This window comes from Oxyura jamaicensis, chromosome 7 (assembly GCF_011077185.1).
Source record: "Oxyura jamaicensis isolate SHBP4307 breed ruddy duck chromosome 7, BPBGC_Ojam_1.0, whole genome shotgun sequence".
In the NCBI taxonomy this organism is placed as follows: domain Eukaryota; kingdom Metazoa; phylum Chordata; class Aves; order Anseriformes; family Anatidae; genus Oxyura; species Oxyura jamaicensis.
This window is the reverse complement of record NC_048899.1, coordinates 7,495,852-7,515,431: the sequence shown is the minus strand read 5'-3', so window position 1 is coordinate 7,515,431 and position 19,580 is coordinate 7,495,852. Positions and strand designations below refer to the sequence as shown.

The window sequence follows — 19,580 nt, the reverse complement described above, 5'->3', positions numbered from 1 at the left end:
CCAGAAGGGTGTTTGCTGTTTCCATTAACTTGGCAGGACTTGCTTTTATCCGTGGAAGTGTTTGTTCAAAAGATGGAAGCTTCCTGGGAGTAAGTACTCAGGGTACATAACGTTTTTTCCTTGTTAGAGCTTCACGCGCCAGGACTTTGAGGGTCTTTATCATCCCTTTCGGCATTACATCAGATTAGGACAGAGACAGAAAACCTGGGAGGTTTGCAGATGCTGTGCACCACCACAGGGGTGCTAGCGAAATGGAGGCCAGAAGTTGTCCCCAGAGCAGGACATTTCCTATTTCATTATCGCTCTTGAAAATAATGTAGGGTGTAAACATGGGGCCAAAGTCAAGGCTGCAAAGAGTCAAAGTGATGTTGTAGGGCTTGCTAACCATTTGATGGGGGCTTCTGTTTAGAGCTGCCCTGCAAAATCGTCCCTGATGATCTCTTGCTGCCTGGGAGGTCATGTTCTTAGGGAAGCCTGGAGGGTCTGTCATGCCAGGGGCTTAATGCTGTCTCCTGCCATGCGTTTGAGAGCAGTCTGGGAGCAGCAGCAGGAGCTGCGAGCCTCTGCCCTGCGGTGGCCCAGGCAGCCAGTCTCGGGACCAGCGCTGGTAAAACACTTCCTCGTGAAGGGAAAAGAGGCTAGAGAGTTATTTTCTAAGAATAAAAATTCCTTTATGGTTTTTGAAAACTGCTTTATGTTTTGCGAAAACGATCACTTAGCATCTGGCAGGCTGGGCTTCTGCCATGTGTGGCAGAGGATACAGTTTGTGTAGTCGCAAGCAATCTACTCAAAAAGCTTTTGTGTAGTCCTGGAGCCCAGGAACTTGTTAATTTTGAGCAGTCATTTTCCCCATTTAGCCCATTAGGGACTCTATTTTTGGTGACCTAGTTTGAGCTCTTTAAAAAATAATCAAGCAGCATTTTTCAGATCTGATTTGTAAAGGGACTGTGGATTGGTTTTGCAACTTGAAATGAAAGTTAGTGGGGGGGATAGAAACTGGTTTTTATCTGCCTGCTCCTTCAGAGCTAACATTTACAATTGATTTTAGAAGGCCTCTAGGAAGGTTAATCTGACAAAGACTGTGGCTTGGCTTCACCACTTCAAGGGTTATTGTTTGACGTGCTGCTGGGAAAATAATAAAGTAGTTAGTTTTAAATAATACTTTCTGTGTGATAACCTCCAAGAGTGCTCCCAAGTATTACTGGGCACGATCCAAGCGTTGTTAAAGCCTGTGGATTCCCTTGCTCCCCAGCGAGTACGGCGGGATTTGGATTAGAGAGCATGCAATTTGGGGCACAAGCCAAAACAGCGTGCCTTGGGTTACGGCACAGCTGGGTTAGAGCTCAGGCCCAGAGATCCTATTTCCATACTCCAGCTCGGCTGAGGGAATTAGTATCACGCAGGAGAAGGACCAGCCTCTGGCTGCTTGTGGGTGCAGGGAGGGCCCTGACAGTCACAGCCCTTCAGTTTTGCTTCAAGAGGAGGCTTACAGGAAGGAGATGCCCAGGCTGGCGAGCCAGCTTGTTCAGAAGAGCGGTTGTGAGCAATTCCAGCAAAATTAAAGAGAAGACAAATACCCAAAAGTAAAAAATATCTTTAAACTTTATTTATATGAATTGTTTTCACATTTTATGGCAATGCAAAATTACGTTCTTAAATGTAATGACCTGGAAAGGCGTTGTAGTGGGAATCTACTGTTTTCACTTATTTGACCCCTATTTTCTCTGGACATCCCTTCTCACCCTGTGGCTAGCAAGCTGCCTTTGGGGGAACACCCCAGCTTCAGGCTCCCCCTGAGACCAGGGAGAGCAGTCTCACAGAGCTGCTGGCCGTTTACTTATTTGCAAGGAGCAGCCCAGAGCAGACCTCTGGATCCCTCAGAAGCATCTCTGTGATATGTGTAAGGATCTGCAAATGTAGGGATTAAACCTGCCACTTCTGTAGGAAGGGAGAAGACAGCCACCCCTGTAGGAGACAGCAGTGGGGGTGTCCCTGACATGAAAAGGCTCAGAGGTTTCTGAGGTAACTGTAGGAAAAATGTGCAGTGACAGCATGGCATGGATATGTGCACCTCCAGCCCGTCCTGTTTGGAAGCTCCTTCAATGGGGAGAGGAAGGAACGGAGCCAAACCACGCAAAATTACAGCAAAGGTTTGGAGCTACTGCAAGATGCCTGCTAGGACCAAGTCCTGCTATTAGGGAGGTCAAAACCGGTCCTTGTCCACCGTGGTCCCCACATGAGGTTGCTTGGTCTGGAGCTGACGTGCAGCACCCAAGTCTGCCTTGAACTGAAGTATCTTGCTACTGGTTGTTGTTCCAGGATGCTCTATGCCTCTCTTTTATCACCATAAATATTACTCCAGGGGCTGGAATTTGGCAAAGATGATATAATTCAATTGGACTCAGATTGTTTGTAATTAAAAATGTTTGGCCTATTAGAAAATGAGGATCCTATATTTAATTTATATTTCATTTTAAAAAAATAACAGGAAATTAGTAATTTACCAGATTCTATTGCCATTTCTGTGTTTCTGTAGCTCAAAAGTATCTTGATCCAACAAATGAGATATGGCAAATGTTCTAAATACTGTTTAATTTATTTTTTTTACTGAAAAAATATGTAAATGCCTGAGAAATTATACTTTGAAAAGTGGCTACTGCAAATTAACAGCATTTCACATGGATCTTACTTTGCATTTTTAATACACATAATGCGTGTCCTAAATTACATGATTTGCATTATAAACCAGAACAGCTCCTGTGTCGCTGTTGCGGTCCAACAGTTGAATAGCAAGGCTTTTCTTTCCAAACTGTATAAATACATATTTACCCAAATGATGCAATTTAGGGCTCTTTTATTTACATTTTTCTGGTCAGTCAATCACGCTGACATTTTTTATAGTCAACAAATTTTGAAGGCATCCAAGTAAATCTGGCATTTGAGGAATGTAAGGGCCAGGAGCAGGCTGGAAGTAACCACTTGGTTGTTGCACTGACACCTTGGCTCCAGCATTGCATTACGGTGTTGGGCCATTTTCAGCCGCAGTGCCTTTACCTTTCCCTTCTGCACCTGCAGCATCAGGCGTAGGGTTGGGGACACCCTGGCTCCTGGGGCTGTTCCTGATCCAGAGGTTATTTTGTGGATGGGCTTTCATGCATTTGATGATACAAGAGTGTGTCTTGCCACCATGTCATCACTACTCCAGCGTGTACTATAGGCAGGCGCTTGTTGCTTTCCAAGTACTTCTCCTCCAGATCCTGCCTGGTTTCTGCAACCTTATGCTGTCTGAAGTGCCTGCAGAAAGAGCTGGATGACCTCCATCACGTAATTGCATCGCCATTGACATTGTCAGTTGCTCAAAGCCTCGAGTCAGGTCATCCGCATCTATTTGCAGTAGTTTTCCAGGACTGGCCATCCTCATTGTCCAAGGAGATTCAGTTTATGGGTTTAATATTCCTGCACTGTTAGCATGGTGCCACTGCTGCTTGAATTTCATTCCAAGCTGAAGGTCAAGACCGTAAACGACCTTGAGTCAGCTCACTCCAGTTTGTGTTGGCTTCTGGCCATGTGAAGAGGGAGAAAAGTAAATGGGTAGTGAAACTTGTTGTGCCTTTAGCTCTGCTTCCCTTACCCAGCCCCTTTACAGCCTGATTTCTTAAGGGGTTACAGGTATGTGTTATTCAGTCTCCATCCCTTTTAACTTTTGTTGTCTGATTTCAAGCACGTTTGTTGGACAGGCAGCATTTCTGGTGATACTACGTTCTGACAAGGACTGTGAAAACGACCACCTGGGCAGATAAGTCAGTGCCAGTCTGGTTTGCTCTTTGTAGAGGGTCCCTGTTACTCTGTACCTGCCTAGCAAGTAAGTTGTCAGTGCCTTCAGTAATTTCGCATTTCTGGCTCCAAAGACAGCACAGCACGTCCTCTTGGTGACAGCCACACGGCACCAGACCGCGGGGTGGTCTGGTGCAGACCAGAAGTAAGTGCAATTCTTCTGTGCTGTTGCCAGGAGTCACCGTGCTGCAACTTGGAAGACTCAAGTGTGGCAGCAAGGGAGCTGTCAGCTGTGGCGGTGTGCAGGGGATGGCCAGCGTGGTTGCCAACCTCACGGGATATTCAGAATTTACACCACAGAGGATCAAAACAGGTTTTCCAGCACTTTTCCCCTGCTGATAGACTGCATTATGCAAAACTAGAGGATTCTCAGCTCGATCTCTGTAAGCATCAGTTTGTTTTTTTTTTTTTTTTTTGAGAAAGATGCTGTGCACTGTTTCTAATCAACATTTTCACTGCATCCTTTTTACTGTGCTGAGCTCCATGCAGCATTACAGACTGGAGGGATCATGATCCCTGTCTCCTTTTGCTACTTTGATATTGCATTCGTATCGCCTCCTTTTTCCCTTGCACCCCACTCCCTGAAACATGGTTCCCACCTTGCAGTAGTTACAGACGTCTCATAAAAGGCTACATACTGCATTTCGTGGATATGCTAATGGCTGTGTCCTTCTGGAGTGTGTAATTAAATCCTTAGCTACCAAAGTGGAACCATATCATGGAGTTATCTCTAGTTACCTCAGTATTTCCAGACTGGTAGGAACTGTTCACAGTTTCCAATACTTTCTCCCCAGCCTGCAGCCGTGACGCGATGAGCAGAAGCTTATTTGCTGAGTGATGTGCAGAGAAAGTACAAAGGAGCAGAGTTGTCTCAGTAGCATCACGTATGCCGTTCAAAAATCATCTCGAGATGAGGAGAAGGTGGGAATAGCAGCAGCAGGGTACTGAGAAATTGGGAGTTGAAGATGCATTACATAAACAGCTCTTTTGCCAGCTGAAATGCCAGCAGGGTGATGATAAAGTGCACAATGTTTATTGATATCCGAATGACTATTTGTTGCCAAAAAATGTATTTTAGAAGTTAGCATAAACTCAGTTATCTGATTCTAGCATGGTTTAGTATTTATTGGGAAATCTATGGCTTTTTTATAGCTATTGTTCACCTTAGGGAGAGAATAAAAAAGGGAGAAAGCCATTTTATTTTAATAGTCGTGACTTCCTAATCTAAGCACTCTGTACTAGCAGCTTGGTTGCAGAGTGGAAAGAAATGCTGGGTATTACCATTTATCCTTTGTTACGGAGCTCTATCACCTCTATCTCCATCAGCAGAGCCAGGCAATAATTTACTGCAATGGACGCTGAGGGATGTCAGCTCCCAAGCTGCTCTGATTCAGATACTTTGTCATCGTGAGTTTTCAGGAATGTAACTAAGTTGATTAAGGGGGAAGATTTGTCACGTCAGCCTTTTTGCCCACCTAGAAGGCAGTGTTCTTCCCCTCCTTCCTTATCCTACCCCTGCCTTCCTTGCAGTGGGTTTCCTTGCGTACATAAGTAGCTTTGATAAGGAGATGCATTCTCAGCTGTGTCTCAGAACTAACAAGTGTTATATATATGGAAATGTAAATGATGCTGATTAGCCAGGTGTCATGGTTTGAGGAGAAAAGTTCAATCAGAGCAGGGAGAATTTTGGCAGCCTCATGCAAGATCAGCTCTTCAACAGCTAGCAGAGAGATTCCTACTAATGTTCAGAAAAGCAGGACCAGGACAGGCAGTCAATAATTGTAAAAGATGAAGACACATAGCCAGTATAGCATCTTTCTGGTGCCTGTGTTCATGCTTCCTAACCTCATCTGGCAGTTTCTGGGTTCTGTACTTTGTCTCCATAAATTTCTAAGCATGCTGAACAGGGTAAGTGTTGGGAGCCAAGGAGCAATTCAGCAATCTCATCGTCCTTCACTATCTCCTGATTTTCTGTGATTAGTGTGTTTAGAGAGGTGAATGTTTCACAGTGATTTCTAGAGCTGATCATATAGGCTCTGAACATGCCTTCAGGCAGAGTTGTGACCCTGGTAATTTGCTTACACCTTGACCTGTAGCAAAACTTGATGCTCATGGCCTGGAGCCTGGTTGATTATGACCCACAACAATGCACTGTGCTAGGCTGTGATTAATAGTTAATTTTCAGGGAGTAAAGCAGTAGTTCTGCTGCTGCACAGGCCAAGTTGGATTCTGGCAGTGTGTGACTTGGGATGCTCCAAGCCTAAAGCCAGGGCTGCCATCCAGACTCATTCCAGGCTTCCACCAAAAATTGCTTCCCAACAAAGCTGGACGTGTGTTGAGGCAGGGAAGAGACTAAAGGTAGGCTAAGGTCAGCTCTGTTAGATACAAAATGCAAATGAATCTCGGTAGAGAAGGAAGGCTCTGACATTTTTTTTTTTTCTCCAACCTTTTTCTTGTTGCCTATTGGCAATACAAGGAAGGGCTAACCCCAGACCTCTGCACCATGGCAGTCTTCTGAGACATTTGCCTCCAAAACAGGAGTCAGCTGGAGTTCGGCGTTAAAGAATAGCTTCAAAGAAGGGTATCACAAACTTTCTACCCAAAGATACTGCTATTCCGACTAAATCATTTTCCCTTCAGAATGCTGTTAGTTTGGAAAGGCTGATGGAGTTTGACATGCTGACATCACCCAGGGAGGGCATCCTGAGGCAGAAAAGAAGACATTTCCATCTGCCTTACGACAGCAGCAGCTGCATGTGGTTATGTACCTTGCAGAGCAGGGACAGCCCTAAGACTTGTGTGGTTTGGAGCACGTTTTTAAAGGCACAGCTGAACCCAAGCCCAGTGCTTAACTGAGAAAGCATTTAAGCACGTCCTTCACCTTACAAAGACTTTCCAGTCCATGCCAATGCTTCATGCCTCCATCCTGCAGTAGTGGAGGTTCAGGTCCACTCTTTTCCTATTAAAAACCTCAGCTGAAGTAATGTGGCTGTAGTTGGCCTTAAGGCATTTTTTCATCCTCTTACCCAATCTGAGAACAAGATGCTGCTGAGGAAGACAAATGTCATTGGGCAGCTGGCTACAGCCTTGGTAAGTGCAGAAAAGGGTTGGGGACAGGAAAAGGGAGCTCCTGATTTTACATGGGAGTCCAGGACCTCTCTGGATCAGCCCTGAGCCTGGTTGCTTCTCTGAAAGAAAAACATTTCCTTCTAATGACATGCCATGTAACTGCTAATACTGAAACACAAATGCAGTGTTGTCAGTACAGTCGAAATAAATCCTAGCATAATTTTCCTAGAAGGAGAATGCCTGCTGTGTGGAGCAGTGAAAGGAAGTGGCCTCTTTTTCCAGCCACCCGTCCAGTAGCGCTCCCCTTCGCAAGCACACCGATGCAGACACGCGTAATCCCATTGTCCACTCGAACCAGTCCTAGGCTGCAGGTATCCTGCCGTGCCGAACAGTGGTGGTTTGCTAGCGGAGATAGGAGTGGAGAAATATTTCCAGTTCCATGAAAGGACATAGCATGAAGCTAATTAATTAAAGCTATTGGGAGTTCCTTTGAAGCAGCTTGTGATTAAACATAAGGATTTATTGTGGAACAATTAGGTAAATTTGGCCTCAGGTATCTCCCCCTGCTTCTTGGTCCCTAGGGGAGGAATGATAAAATTCTGGCTTAGAGCTATGCTTTATTAGAGTTCTGTCTGTTTTAATTCATTCAGCTTTAGTTATATATCTCATCGAGAACAGTTAAAGTAAAGGACAAGTGTTAATTTGTAGGCATCCTGTGAATTAACTTTGTCTCCTGCAAGGAAAAGGAAAATGCAGATTGCCGTGCTGGAAACAGCAGAATGTGAAATGATGCAGGAATGAGCTGGAGGTTTAGCCTCCAGTGTCTTCCAGATCTTCGTATCTCATCTGTATCTTCAGTCTCATATTTGCAATGAGAGTGGCAAAGGCTGTTGTAGTGAAGTTCCTCCAGCAGACGTTATCCTTTAAATTACAGTGCTGTGTCGAGAGCCAGGGGGTCAGTTCTTTGTTCCCTGAAATTGGCTGTGAATCTGGTCTTTTGGGTTATTGGAGTCATGGATTACCATTTGTACCACTTTGATAATATTTTTAAATGCTGGTGAGACAGGCTGATCTTACTCTTTGGGCTCCACGTGAGCCCAACATGAAAGGCTAGAAAGACAAGATGGGAAAGCCAATGAACTTTCACTGGAAATTGCGGAATTGCTGGCATTTGTAGTACAGGGTGTGCAGGCATCATGGTAGGCTCTGTTTTAATGAATAATTTGACATAAATGCTTATATGGAACCGCCACTTTCCAGCTCATTTTACTAAGCTTTAAGCATTGACTTGCAAAGATCACGACTCTTTTTCTGTAACTACTGATAATTCGTGTTTTACTCCTGACTTTGCAACTTATTTTCAGCTAAGAATTTCATTATGTAGTGTAAGGACGTCATATGACACAGATCTTTCCCTTTTTTTTTCTCAGCCTAAATGGAGAAGAGAGAGGGAAAAAAAGAGGCAATTTTAGGCAGTGGATAAATCATGAATTCTTTTTCATAGGTTGGGAATAGAGAATGAGGGAGATGAGATACTTGGCTGATTGAATGCAGTAGAGAGCCTCTCAAAGAAGAGACAAGAAGGTCTAAGTTGGGCTTGTTTAGCTAGCAAAACAAGACCCCAAATGGTGTATTAATTGCTGCGCGTACTTGGGAGCAGATCAAACTAAAGGAAAGTGCTGGCACACAAGCAAATGTCAAGTAAATTAAAAAAACCTTTGGTATTGAGAAGGTGTGGGCAGGTGACAGTACCCTTCTTTCTCAAGCTCTGATTCAACATAGCCAAAGCCAAGAGCTCTTGCAATGACATTCACACTGACAAATGTAATTAAGGGTTGCAAGGGTTGCATCCTGAGCAGAATTTCTCTCTTGGTTTGTAATACTTTAATTTAGTATCAAATATTCATGGACTGCCAGGGTCAAATGGGGATAGAAAAGTATTATAACAAACATGGGGAAAGTGGGATGTCAAAGTATTCAGCTGAAAGGTCAACCATCCACGGAAACCTGTTAGGAGAAATACTGTGAAAACATTGCTGCATCTGTGAGTTACAGAGCTAAACACGAGCCACTTCTGCCCCCAGCATGTAGGACTTGGAAAGTATCGAGTGCAACGAGCACGAGCGCTCGCGCTCAGACACGCGCAGTGTTTCAGATGAGCAGACAACCAAACGCGCCAGTTTTCGGCTGGTTGTAAAGTTACATATATAAACTTTCCCAAATGTTAGAGCTTGTGAAGTTTATTCTGCAGTCTGCACTGCACAAGTCATATCTCATGGTTATAAGGGAAGGAAGAGGCTGTTTTGAAGACCTCCCGGAAATATCTATGCAAGGTTGTTATATGATCAATTTTATTTTATTTTATTTTTTTTTCGGGAGGGGAGGACCTGGCCAATTAAGGAAACACTCCAAAGCCTACGAAATGATTTTTATTGACTTCGAAGAGTCAGGACTTACACCATTCAACTTAATGCTCTCCAAATATATGTAGTCAATAAATAGATTTATTGAATGAATTCAGTTCAGTAAAATAGAATTGTTTTATTCATTCAGTGAGAAGTTTTGGAGGCTTACGAGGTGCCTGTGGTGCATCTGGTAAGGAGTCTCAGTTTGGGAAGACCGGGCCAGGAAGCAAAGCACAGGGTAAACAGAGTGGGACCATCAAAGAAGGCAACAGAAATTCAGAGAAGGTGTGAACAAAGAGCTATTAGAAATCAAAGCATTTCTTCTGTCAGGGGCGCATGAGAAAAGAGGGAGGATCAAAACTAGCTAAAAATAATGGGGTAAATGGAGTCTGTGGAGCAATATGGAGAGAGCAGTTGTCTGGCTGCATCTTCTGGAATCTTACAGTTATCTAGGAAATGGCATGTATGGACACGGGGCTGGCACTGAGTGTGCTGAATATGTGCTCGCATTGTATCCTCAGGAGTAAAACGCCCTGACCTACTGTTTTCTGTTTTCCCAGTTGGCTTTCAAATGCACTGGTTGCTACAAGTTAGAAGAGAATTGGGTAAAAAAAAATATATATATATATCCTTTGGAGCCAGAAATGCCTGCAACTTCAACTTTATGTTATACCTGCCTATTTAGCCTTAAAGTCAGGCAGGGTGCTGTGAGAATGAGAGCTGGGTTTGCTCAAGTGAGAAAAAGCTGTCATTTTTATCCAGGATTTTTCTCGTCTCGCAGCAGCGTGCAGTTCAGAGAGGAAACTACCAAAGGATGGTATTTTTAGACACCCAAAATATCTGGAGATAAGAAATCCTGCAGGAATGCAAACACACTTTAAAAAAAAAAACTTATATAAATATATATGTGTAAATACATATAAAAGCTATATATATGCACATACATATATGTCCTGTAGAAGCTCTGAAATTCGTAAAAACTCCAGAGAAACAAAATTTAATTCTGCAAAATCCTAAGGCACTTTTTAGAGTTAAATTAATACTAATGTAATTAAAATGGTAATACTATTTGTTAAGAGTATTTAAATAATTCATTTTCCTATTGGTTGTATGGAGTATGCTTAGGTTCAGCAATGATATGCTAAGTGAAAGCCGCGTTGCCTTAATGATTTCATGATAATCTGGCCTTTGATGGTCCTAGTTGACCACAGCTGGCACTTTCTATATATTTTACAGACTGCAAAGTGATTAATAGGTATGAAACACCATTTTTGGCTTTCTGATGTAGTCTCCATTGTGTATGCTTAAACCTGGTCTTGGATGACCACTCAACCCCATGTTCTCCTTCCAGGGAGGACATGTCCCCAGTGTGGGGTTAAGTAGTCTGAAACAGTAGTGGCCAAATTCAGTCCATTCAGCCCAGACTTTGCTGGTTTTGTGGGTTTTGGACGTAGCCTGGCTCTCTCGGATGCTCTCAGCATCTCGGGGTCACAAATGGATGGAGGGTTTTTGGGGGGTCTGGCTGCAGGACCTCTCCTGCTGAAGGGCAGCTTCCAGCTGAGGGGTGCGCGGGTGACTGCCCTCAATTTAGGGGGTAGGTAACCTTATTTATCATTAAGTACAATGATAGCTCTTGAAAAGCTGCCTTTGAGGGAAAGGTAGTAAGGGTATTAATAAAAAACAGGTGAAGAGAGAAGAGCCTTTTTAGCTTGCTACATTATTTTATCATTGTCAATCACCTGGGATCTCCTTTGAGATTATTCCTGTGCAGTTTAATAACATTGTTTCTGTGATGACTGTAATGTCTGAACCTTTCTTCCATCCTTAGCTATGACAATAACCACTCTGCTTTTTCTCCTTCAACAAGCCATTGTGTGTGGTTCAGTACATTAAGGAACATTATTAAATATAGATGTTTCCTCTAATTAAGCCGCTGGAAAGAAATTGCTGGTCCAATCATTTGCTGGTGATAAGCATTGAAAGAAATTATATCTTACATTGAGTATTACACTTTTCCCGCCAGGCTCCGAGAAAAAAAAAAAAAAAGAGAGAAACAAAAGAACAAAATGATACAAAAATAAAGCAGTAAGACTGCAAACTCGAGCACTCAAAAATAGACAATGCCAGAATTATGGCTACCTGAATTTAGCTGGCTTGTTATGAACCATAAATTCTGTCTTTCTTTGCTCCTGATCACCTGCAGTTCCCCTTCCCTCTCTGGTCTCTTGACCTGTTCCCCATAATAAAATTATAAAATTTTAAAATCCCAGTAATATGATGGTAGAATTACAATTTATTCTGGAATCCTAATGCTTACGATGTTTAGAATTTTTATATCAAGAGCAAACGATGTTATCTGGTCTTATTCCTGAAGAGAGAGAAATAATTTTATGCAGAAATTTTCCAGTGCCTTCCATCCCCATAAACTCACCTATAATTTAAATGAAAATGTAATTTGTGAACATTGAAGGAACCACAATTTCTTAATTGTTTCAACGACTGTACATAGTAATATTGGTATATTTAAGGCATGTGCTTACTAAAAATTTTGGACATAGCAAAAATAAAAAATAAAAAAGATCCCCATCTTTTCTAAGGTTGAGCATCTAGCATTGTTCAGGAATCACACTGAAATTGCTGAGTGGGAGAAGTTTGTAACATGCCCCCTTGAATAAAAGTAGTGAAATTAATGCAAATATCTTGATAGTTAGCTCAGTCACTGAAGATTAGAGGTTGTTTTTCTGGTTGCTGTCACCCTTCATAATCTCTAAATCTGAAGTTTACATGTTCTTCCTGAAGAATACTTCAGAATTTAAATTCAGTTGCATTTACCAATTCCTTACCTCATAGAAATTAGGGATCTATCCTTGAAGGAGACTTTAACAATCTATTAAAGCCTGAATAACAGAGCTATTCTCCCACTTCTAAACAAAACAAAGCCACGTTTTTAAAAACAAGAAGCCTCTTCACTTTTTATCTTAATGGAAATAAACCTAATCAAAAGCCAGCGATTAATGGATCTCTCCAGGGTTTCTATTCTCAAAGATTAGAGAGTCACAAAGGCTGAAATAGTTTCAATAGGAAGGTGTGATGCTGAGCTCAGATTGTGTTATTTGTATGTGCTCAGCTAGAAACAGAGTTGCTAAAATCCAATTTTTGGATGAAGATTCTCTTCTTCGACAAAACGAGACAAACAGCAGCAACTCCAATATTCGGTAATTTATGTGTGCAAAAATGTCCTGCAGTGCCAATAAAGTTGGTTCCTCCCAGGAAATGCATTTAAAATACTCATTAAGGGGTGATTGTTGCACATAGGAAACACACTGAAAGCATGTTTTTAAGGAAGTATTTTCTTGGGAAAGAAAAGAAAAGCTCTCCAGGAAAAAGCTAACTGCTTTTTTTGGGATTGGACAGCCAGTCGTTTGCTTCTTGCAAAAAAAAAAAAAAAAAAAAAAAAAAAACAAAGCTCAGACTGAGGATGTTTAGCTGAAATTTGACAAGGTTACCACATCTTCACTATGTGCAGTTGCTTCCTGCGTTCAGAAATAGAAACAGCCTTTTGCTTTGTGGAGTGGCCTGGCACCTTCACCTGCAGTTTGAATAGGAAAATGTGACAGTCCTGTTGTTCAGCTCAGGGATGTTTAATTCACTCTGCATTGGCCAAAGGAGGGAGAATCATGCCAGCTAGTGGCTCCTGTTGCTTCCACAGGAGGTGATGGAGAAATTTTAATAAATATATTTAATTTATCAGACTAACTATAGCCTTGGCAGTAATTCATACCAACTGACCTGGCTGTATACAAGGAAAAGAAAAATCACAGTGTCTGATGCACAAAGCCTTTTGCTCATCATCTATTAGATGAATAAATAAAACCACCTTCTACTGTTAAATGCACACAGAACATTTCTTGGATTTCTGCAGGCAGCTTCCATTAAGGAGCATGTAACTCTGGACACACTGTTACAGCCTGTACTGTATTTGTTTTGTGTATTCTTCCATTTGACTTCTGATCAGTACCTTGACCTTTCATAACCATTATGGGAAAAACATCCTTTTTCACCTCTTCTTTTTATTGTCTGTGTAAAATTTCATCCACTTGCAAGAGGGCTTCTGGGCTGGGAGAGACTTTGTGAGCATCGGTCCTCCTCTTCCTTCTCCGTCTTCCCTCTGTTTCCCTGGGAAGGAGGTTCGGGGATGCCAGTTGGATGGGGCTCCCTGGTGTGATTCAACCATTTCCTGACCTGGAGGACCAAATAGTCGAGCTTCTGGCACTTAGTTCAGCTTAGACGCAACCAGGAATCTCATGGGCATTTATAGCATTACAGTTAAGAGCAGTGAGGAATCAAATGCTTTATTTTTCTCTTTTTGTAGATGATGTCTTGTTATTCCAAAATAAATGCATCAGCCTGGTTCAGTGCACTGACATCATCTCGAGATGCCTGTAGCAGTGCAGACAGCACTTGGTATAAATACAACCATGAAACATGGTACGGTGAAAGTTACAACTGGGGTTAAGGCTCCTTGTGTTGTTAGGAAAACCCCTGTGCTCTGAGGACTGTGCCTTCCAACTGCAAAACAGAAATGTCAGTGCTGATAGGGGATGCAGACTTCCCAGTGCAGTGCTCACTCTGCTAGCCCGCAGAGCCTCTCTAAAGCAGTTTCAGCCCATCCGCTCAGTAAGCCAGCCATCACTTTGTCTTTCCTGGTGAGTGTCCCAAGACCCTTGAATGTGCTCACAGCTTCTTATAGGCTATAGCTGTCTAAGGCAAATTGATAAAAGGCAATGTGTTTTCCCATGGTTATTACTTTCCTAAAATCCTTCCAGACTGTTGGCATTATTTTGTTTATGAGGTAGTAGTTTGTGCACTTTTATGTTGCCTCGAAAGCAAGATTTACTTGATTGAAGCTCCCAGATGCAAAGAAAGCAAAAGGCATTAATCTCTCCAATTGGAAATTCTGTAACTGGGCAGCTATAAGCTGATGTGCTTTGAGTTCCTGCAAAATGTAGCTACTGCTAAACAGCCCAAATGGTAAAACATTTTGTAACAGTATAATGCTCTCTTTGCTCTCTAATGCTAATCTTTTCAATCTAATTTATGACTAAATTTTCCCTTGGGAGATGATACAATAAACTCTCCTGGAAACCACTTTGCAAATACGTTGAAGGACAATCAGGTATTACAGATATAATGTCAAAATTCTTATTGACTTGCTAAATACGTAGTCATCCTTAGCTTTCCTCAGGACAGTAAGATGTTAGCTTTGAAGACTGGGTTGTTACGGAGTGGAGGCTTTGTCTTGGTCATAATGTAGTTCAATTTAAACAGCTTAGAATTTATTGTATGTGCTCAGGCAGCCTGTATACCTGAAAGTCAGACGCCTCCTAAGCAGATGTACTAACAAAGGAATTGTGTTTTAGACAGAAATGTTAGAAAGACACTCAGATGTTGATGTAAGCCTAATCAGTTTCTCTACTCATACAATATTTTTAGCTGAAAAATATAGACACATGGTGACAGCTGACATGAGCTTAAGTCTAGCTCAGTCAATAGGAAAAATATTTGACTATGTCTCTAGAATCTATATTTAAAAATTTGAAAGCTAGAGGTTTTTTTATCATGCTATTTATCTGTTATTTAGATTTACTGTTCCCATTCCCACATTATTATTTTGTTATTATTTTACCTTTCCATATCCCACATTGTTTTTCCCAGGAAAGCTTTGCAAAATGAGTCAAGATATACATCAAAGGCTTTCCCCTACATTTTTATCCATCACTGTCACTTATACATTATTTATGGAGCTTCCTTTCCAAATGCCAGATTTGGACATTGATCTGCAGTTTAGTGGATTTAAAATTGGCATCTGCTTTGTGTCCAAGACCTCCATCACCTTTTTTGTAATGCATATTAGCTCAGTCCCAGCCTCACTTGCTTCACCTATGCAGCAATGTGATTTCTCTGTTATACTCAATAACTACATAATGACCATACAGTTAATTCTCCAGCTTTTGTGTATGAAGAGGCCCTCTCCTGAAAAAAAATGAAATGTAAAGACCAGCCATTCAGAAAACAAAACTTCAGTTCAAACACTCTAAGGGTGGCTTCTATAAATGTCGCAAAAACTTCACTTACAAATTTCCAAGGACTTAACAAAAGATGCTCCTCACTGACTGCCACTTTATATTTCAGGAAAACTAATTTTACTTTGAATCCATTGTTTTGTTGCTCAAGATATTATTATGCAAAGAAGTTTCTACCGTCTCTACCGTCTGTCTTAAATGTTCAGTCACAGTTGAGTTCTGTAGTCATGCAGCAGCACAAGGCTCCTCAGGTATAACTCTTTTCAAAATTACAGCTAAAAGACTACCCGAAGTTCTTTTTTTTTTTTTTTTTTTTTTTTTTTTTAACAAGTCTGAATCTAAACTGCAACTTTAGTGTTTTGGACAATAAATTATCTGCAGCTGCCAAGGCAACTCCAGTTGCGATACACTACTTGCTTCCAGATCAGGAACCAGAAAACTGTTTTTCACTGTCCATGTTCTGATACTTGTCAGTATGCTCAAACTTGAGAGATTTTCGTTGAAGCTTGTACCGCATATCACAAAAACCACCGGTGCTCAGAAGGGCTTAACACAACAATTTCATGAATGTTGACGTAATTGAAGAATACAGGATGTGGAAGGAGACAAGACATGAGCTTGTTCTGGAACAAAATTCCTGATGTGTGTGCTCTGTGTTAGTTTTGACATTGTCTCGAAATGGAGTGTCCTCTTAGACATGAGGAACATCAGTATATGCTAAATATTTCTCGTGGTTGTGAACAGCTTTGAGAGAAGCTGGAAGCAGCTGTGTGCCTGAATCCCATAAAATATGTCTCCTGAACTCTTTTGAAATCTCAGTTTATCTTGCCATTAATATTTATAATTGTCAATGAGCAATGCATGGAACAGCTAATTGAGCTCCATAAATTGCAATAGGCTGGTTATTTCCACATGGCTACATTTCAGTTATTATTTTTTCCCTTGGAGTTGGTAATGTAACTGCTGTAGCTGCTTAGAGACCACTTTTTGCTAATTCAGTAAATGCTAATTTTTTTAATTGTCACAATGGAAGACAGTGCATTGCATCAGTGAAAATGTATGGAAAAAAAAATTAATTGATGGCATTTTAGGTTATCAGCACACTCACTGACATGCTTGACTGCATTTTGTGAACGTGGCTATTATGATTGCCTTGGGAACTTGTTTAAAGTTAAGCAAGTGTTCTCTTTATGGCACTATTGAATTTCCCTGTTACAGGAAACAAATTTATCCAGTTTGGTTTTGTTCTAACAGATATAATGCTTACCTTGTAATTGGTCAAAAAGCAAAATGTGGAATATGCTGTTCAAGTTGGCTTGAGATGTGAAAAGCTTCTGAAGCAGATGATGTGGTGGTAACTATTCACAGTAGTTGTGCTCACATCTCTACTGTGGCATGTTAACTGTGATTAACATGGAAAAAAAGGTCTCTGCACTTAGGAAATATTTTCCCCTTTGTGTCACTTAGAAATCCAGCTTTCTTGGGATTTAACATAATGTGACAAAATGCATGGGCCACGATGGAGGGTCAGTTGAGCTCCTTGTACCAGGCTCAGTAGACGTCTGTTGTCTGCTGGCAGCTGAGGCGTGCGAGGAGCCTTGCTGATGCATCATGAAATGGATATTCCCTCAAAATAGAGCTTACTGTACTTGGCAACTGATGGCGTTAAAAGTGGGCCCTTGGCTTACTCCCGACATATATCTCATTTACAGTTATCCACCCTTTCTATTTCTCTCCTCTTGGTGGAAAAAAAAAACTCACAAAACCTCCATGACAGATGTTTAAAGGACATGGTAGTGTTTATGAGAAGCCCCAGGTTCCTTCATCAGTCATTGATCTGTGTTTCTAAGCAGCGCAATGAAGTTTCCCGTTATTTTGCTGAATTTCACTCGGGTTCATTTGACTTGAACCAGACGCCAATTTAAGATCACTAGTAACAATTGTGTCGTTTAATCCCTGCTGACAGGATAATTCTGGCCTGGCTGTTTGGAGCTTAAAATGCTTTACCTGTGCTCAGCTAGTATCATTTGTAATTAAAGCTACTAGGTTATACGTTGCAAGGGAATGGGTTGTCTGGAGCTCATTTTTACAGGTCATCCTCTGGAAAGGTACCTCTGAAAATAACCCTGGTTTTCATTTTGAGATCCCATTTCTGTGTTCACCTTGTGCATGGTATGATGTGCCAGTATTAGCTGCTGAGAAATTAAACAAGACATGCATACGAAACTGTCCTTGAAGGGAGCCAGGCTAGTGTTTCCATGCGCTGTCACTGATGAAAAGACCCAAATTGCAGACAGTACAACACAGAACTCACCCTATTAAAGCTGTTTAGCTTTTCTTATTTTCAAATGGAGGAAAAATGCGTGCATTAGAGAGGAAAAGCTGTCCCCAGAACGTTCGGCGGCAGTGTTTGCTGCACACTTTCTTGCGCTTTGTGGGGCCTGGCTGAGGGGCACAGGAGCCGCCGCATTGGAGCCACCATTGAGATGCGGCGGTCGCCATTTTGAGGCAGTTACTGGGGCGCGGTGGCTGCCATTTTGGGGCAGATGTAAGCAGTGGAGGCCGCCATCTTAGGGCAGATGTGAGGGGCGGCGGCCACCATTTTGGGGCAGTAACTGGAGTGCAGTCACCATCTTAGAGTGGCTGTGAGAGGTGGCGGCCGCCATTTTGGGGCAGTTGCTGAGGTGTGGCCATTGCTGTTTTGGGGCGGCCCCTGAGGTGTGGCAATTTGCATGAAGGTTCAAGGTCATTTTTTGAGAACTGGAAGGATGGCAAAGAAAGGCAAAGTAACGCCAGCCACAATGATTCTGTAATGGTGGAGGAAGGGAAGATTGTGCAAAATCAAAGGATGGGATGTTCAAAACATGCCGTGGTCTGGCATGACTTCCAAAGTAGGAGATAAGAGTTGGATGATCTTTTCTGATGTGAGTATTTGAAAGTCTTTATGGAGGCCAGCAGATATCTTTACAGTGACTCCAACAGCGCCTGGAGCTAACTCCAAGCAGGCAGGTGTCTACTTTCAGTAGAAGTCACGTCAAAACTAGCAGTGACTGCAAACTGACAGTGTCGGCAAGAAGTGGCTAAAACCTGGGCCACCTGCTGCGCTCCCAGTATGTTTTTTCCAGCTGAACCAGTCAAAAACCAAAACATCCTGCAAAGCATGTCATTACTCTGTCTTTTTCATTCAAATTTGAATAAAGAAATAAACCCCAAATTGAAATACTATGGGCTTAGTCAGAAGGCTGTATTCTAGCAAATATAACTTTCCCTCCACTTTTTTTTTTTTTTTTTTTTTTTTTTTTTTTTCCCCCTTTTTTTTTTTTTTCCCCAAGAATTAAATTAATATGGCTGTTTCTCCAACAAATATGTTTGCTGGGGGAGAAAAAGGTGTTGTAACACTGATGGGATTGGGAAGAACCCTTTGGCTCTTGTCGAAATACTTGCAATAATTTGTCATTTCAGTTGGATAAACCAAACGGGGCAGTAGCAGTAGGCCACAAATATCAACAACAGACCTTTACTATTTTTTCCTTTGTTTTTTATTTTCCAAACTTTGTGATGAAAATTGCTGGTGAGTGTGTGTGTAGCTGAAGTGCCATGCAAAATTATTGTCATTGCAGGTGCACTTGTGGTACAGAGGAAATAAAACATAACCTTAAAACAGAAAAGATGTTTGTAAGTGACAAAAATTGGCAGGGAGGACTTGGTCAGATGCAGTTTTGGAACTGTTTTTATTTTTTATTTTTAATTCTATTCCAAGTTTAGAATGTCCCTTTAAATTAATTAGAACAGTCACAGTATCTCTGCAACATCAGTGGATAAATTCATGTCTTGAGTATAATTTTAATATTTCCTGAATTCTGAAGAGAAACTAGAAAAGCCACCTTATGGAAATTTTTGTATACGACGAAAAACAAACTCCTGACCAAACTGGCTAATCTGAAATGTCTGAAAGTAAAAGAGCTATCATGAAAGTGCTAGAAAGCTTCTGATTATAATGGAATCGGTGTCCCAGGGAATAATGCAGCTCTGCATTTAATATTGAGCTACTGAACCGTACATCTCAACCTAGCTAAACTCGCTGGGTTCTCATCAAAGTGCTGTAATGACACTGTGCTCTGTTTAGATGCCAAGCAACTCTTGAAATAGCTCCAGATCTTTTTTAGCAGCTTCAGCTGAGTAGAGACAT

The 19,580-nt window shown here is 41.6% G+C and overlaps 1 protein-coding gene across 7 annotated transcripts in view; it reads left to right on the top strand.

Annotated features, from left to right (window-relative positions):
- The window catches only part of ERBB4 (erb-b2 receptor tyrosine kinase 4), a 578,634-nt gene that overhangs the window by 269,214 nt on the left and 289,840 nt on the right, over positions 1-19,580 (top strand). Inside the window, exon 1 of one of the 7 annotated variants that reach the window (XM_035332135.1) lies at positions 18,052-18,177. The exons of the other annotated variants lie outside the window; for them this stretch is intronic. Within the exon in view, the coding sequence (XP_035188026.1) occupies positions 18,124-18,177 (54 nt within the window). The 5' untranslated portion in view covers positions 18,052-18,123. Of the gene's footprint in view, positions 1-18,051; positions 18,178-19,580 lie in introns of those variants that run through there. 7 annotated transcript variants of the gene reach the window in all.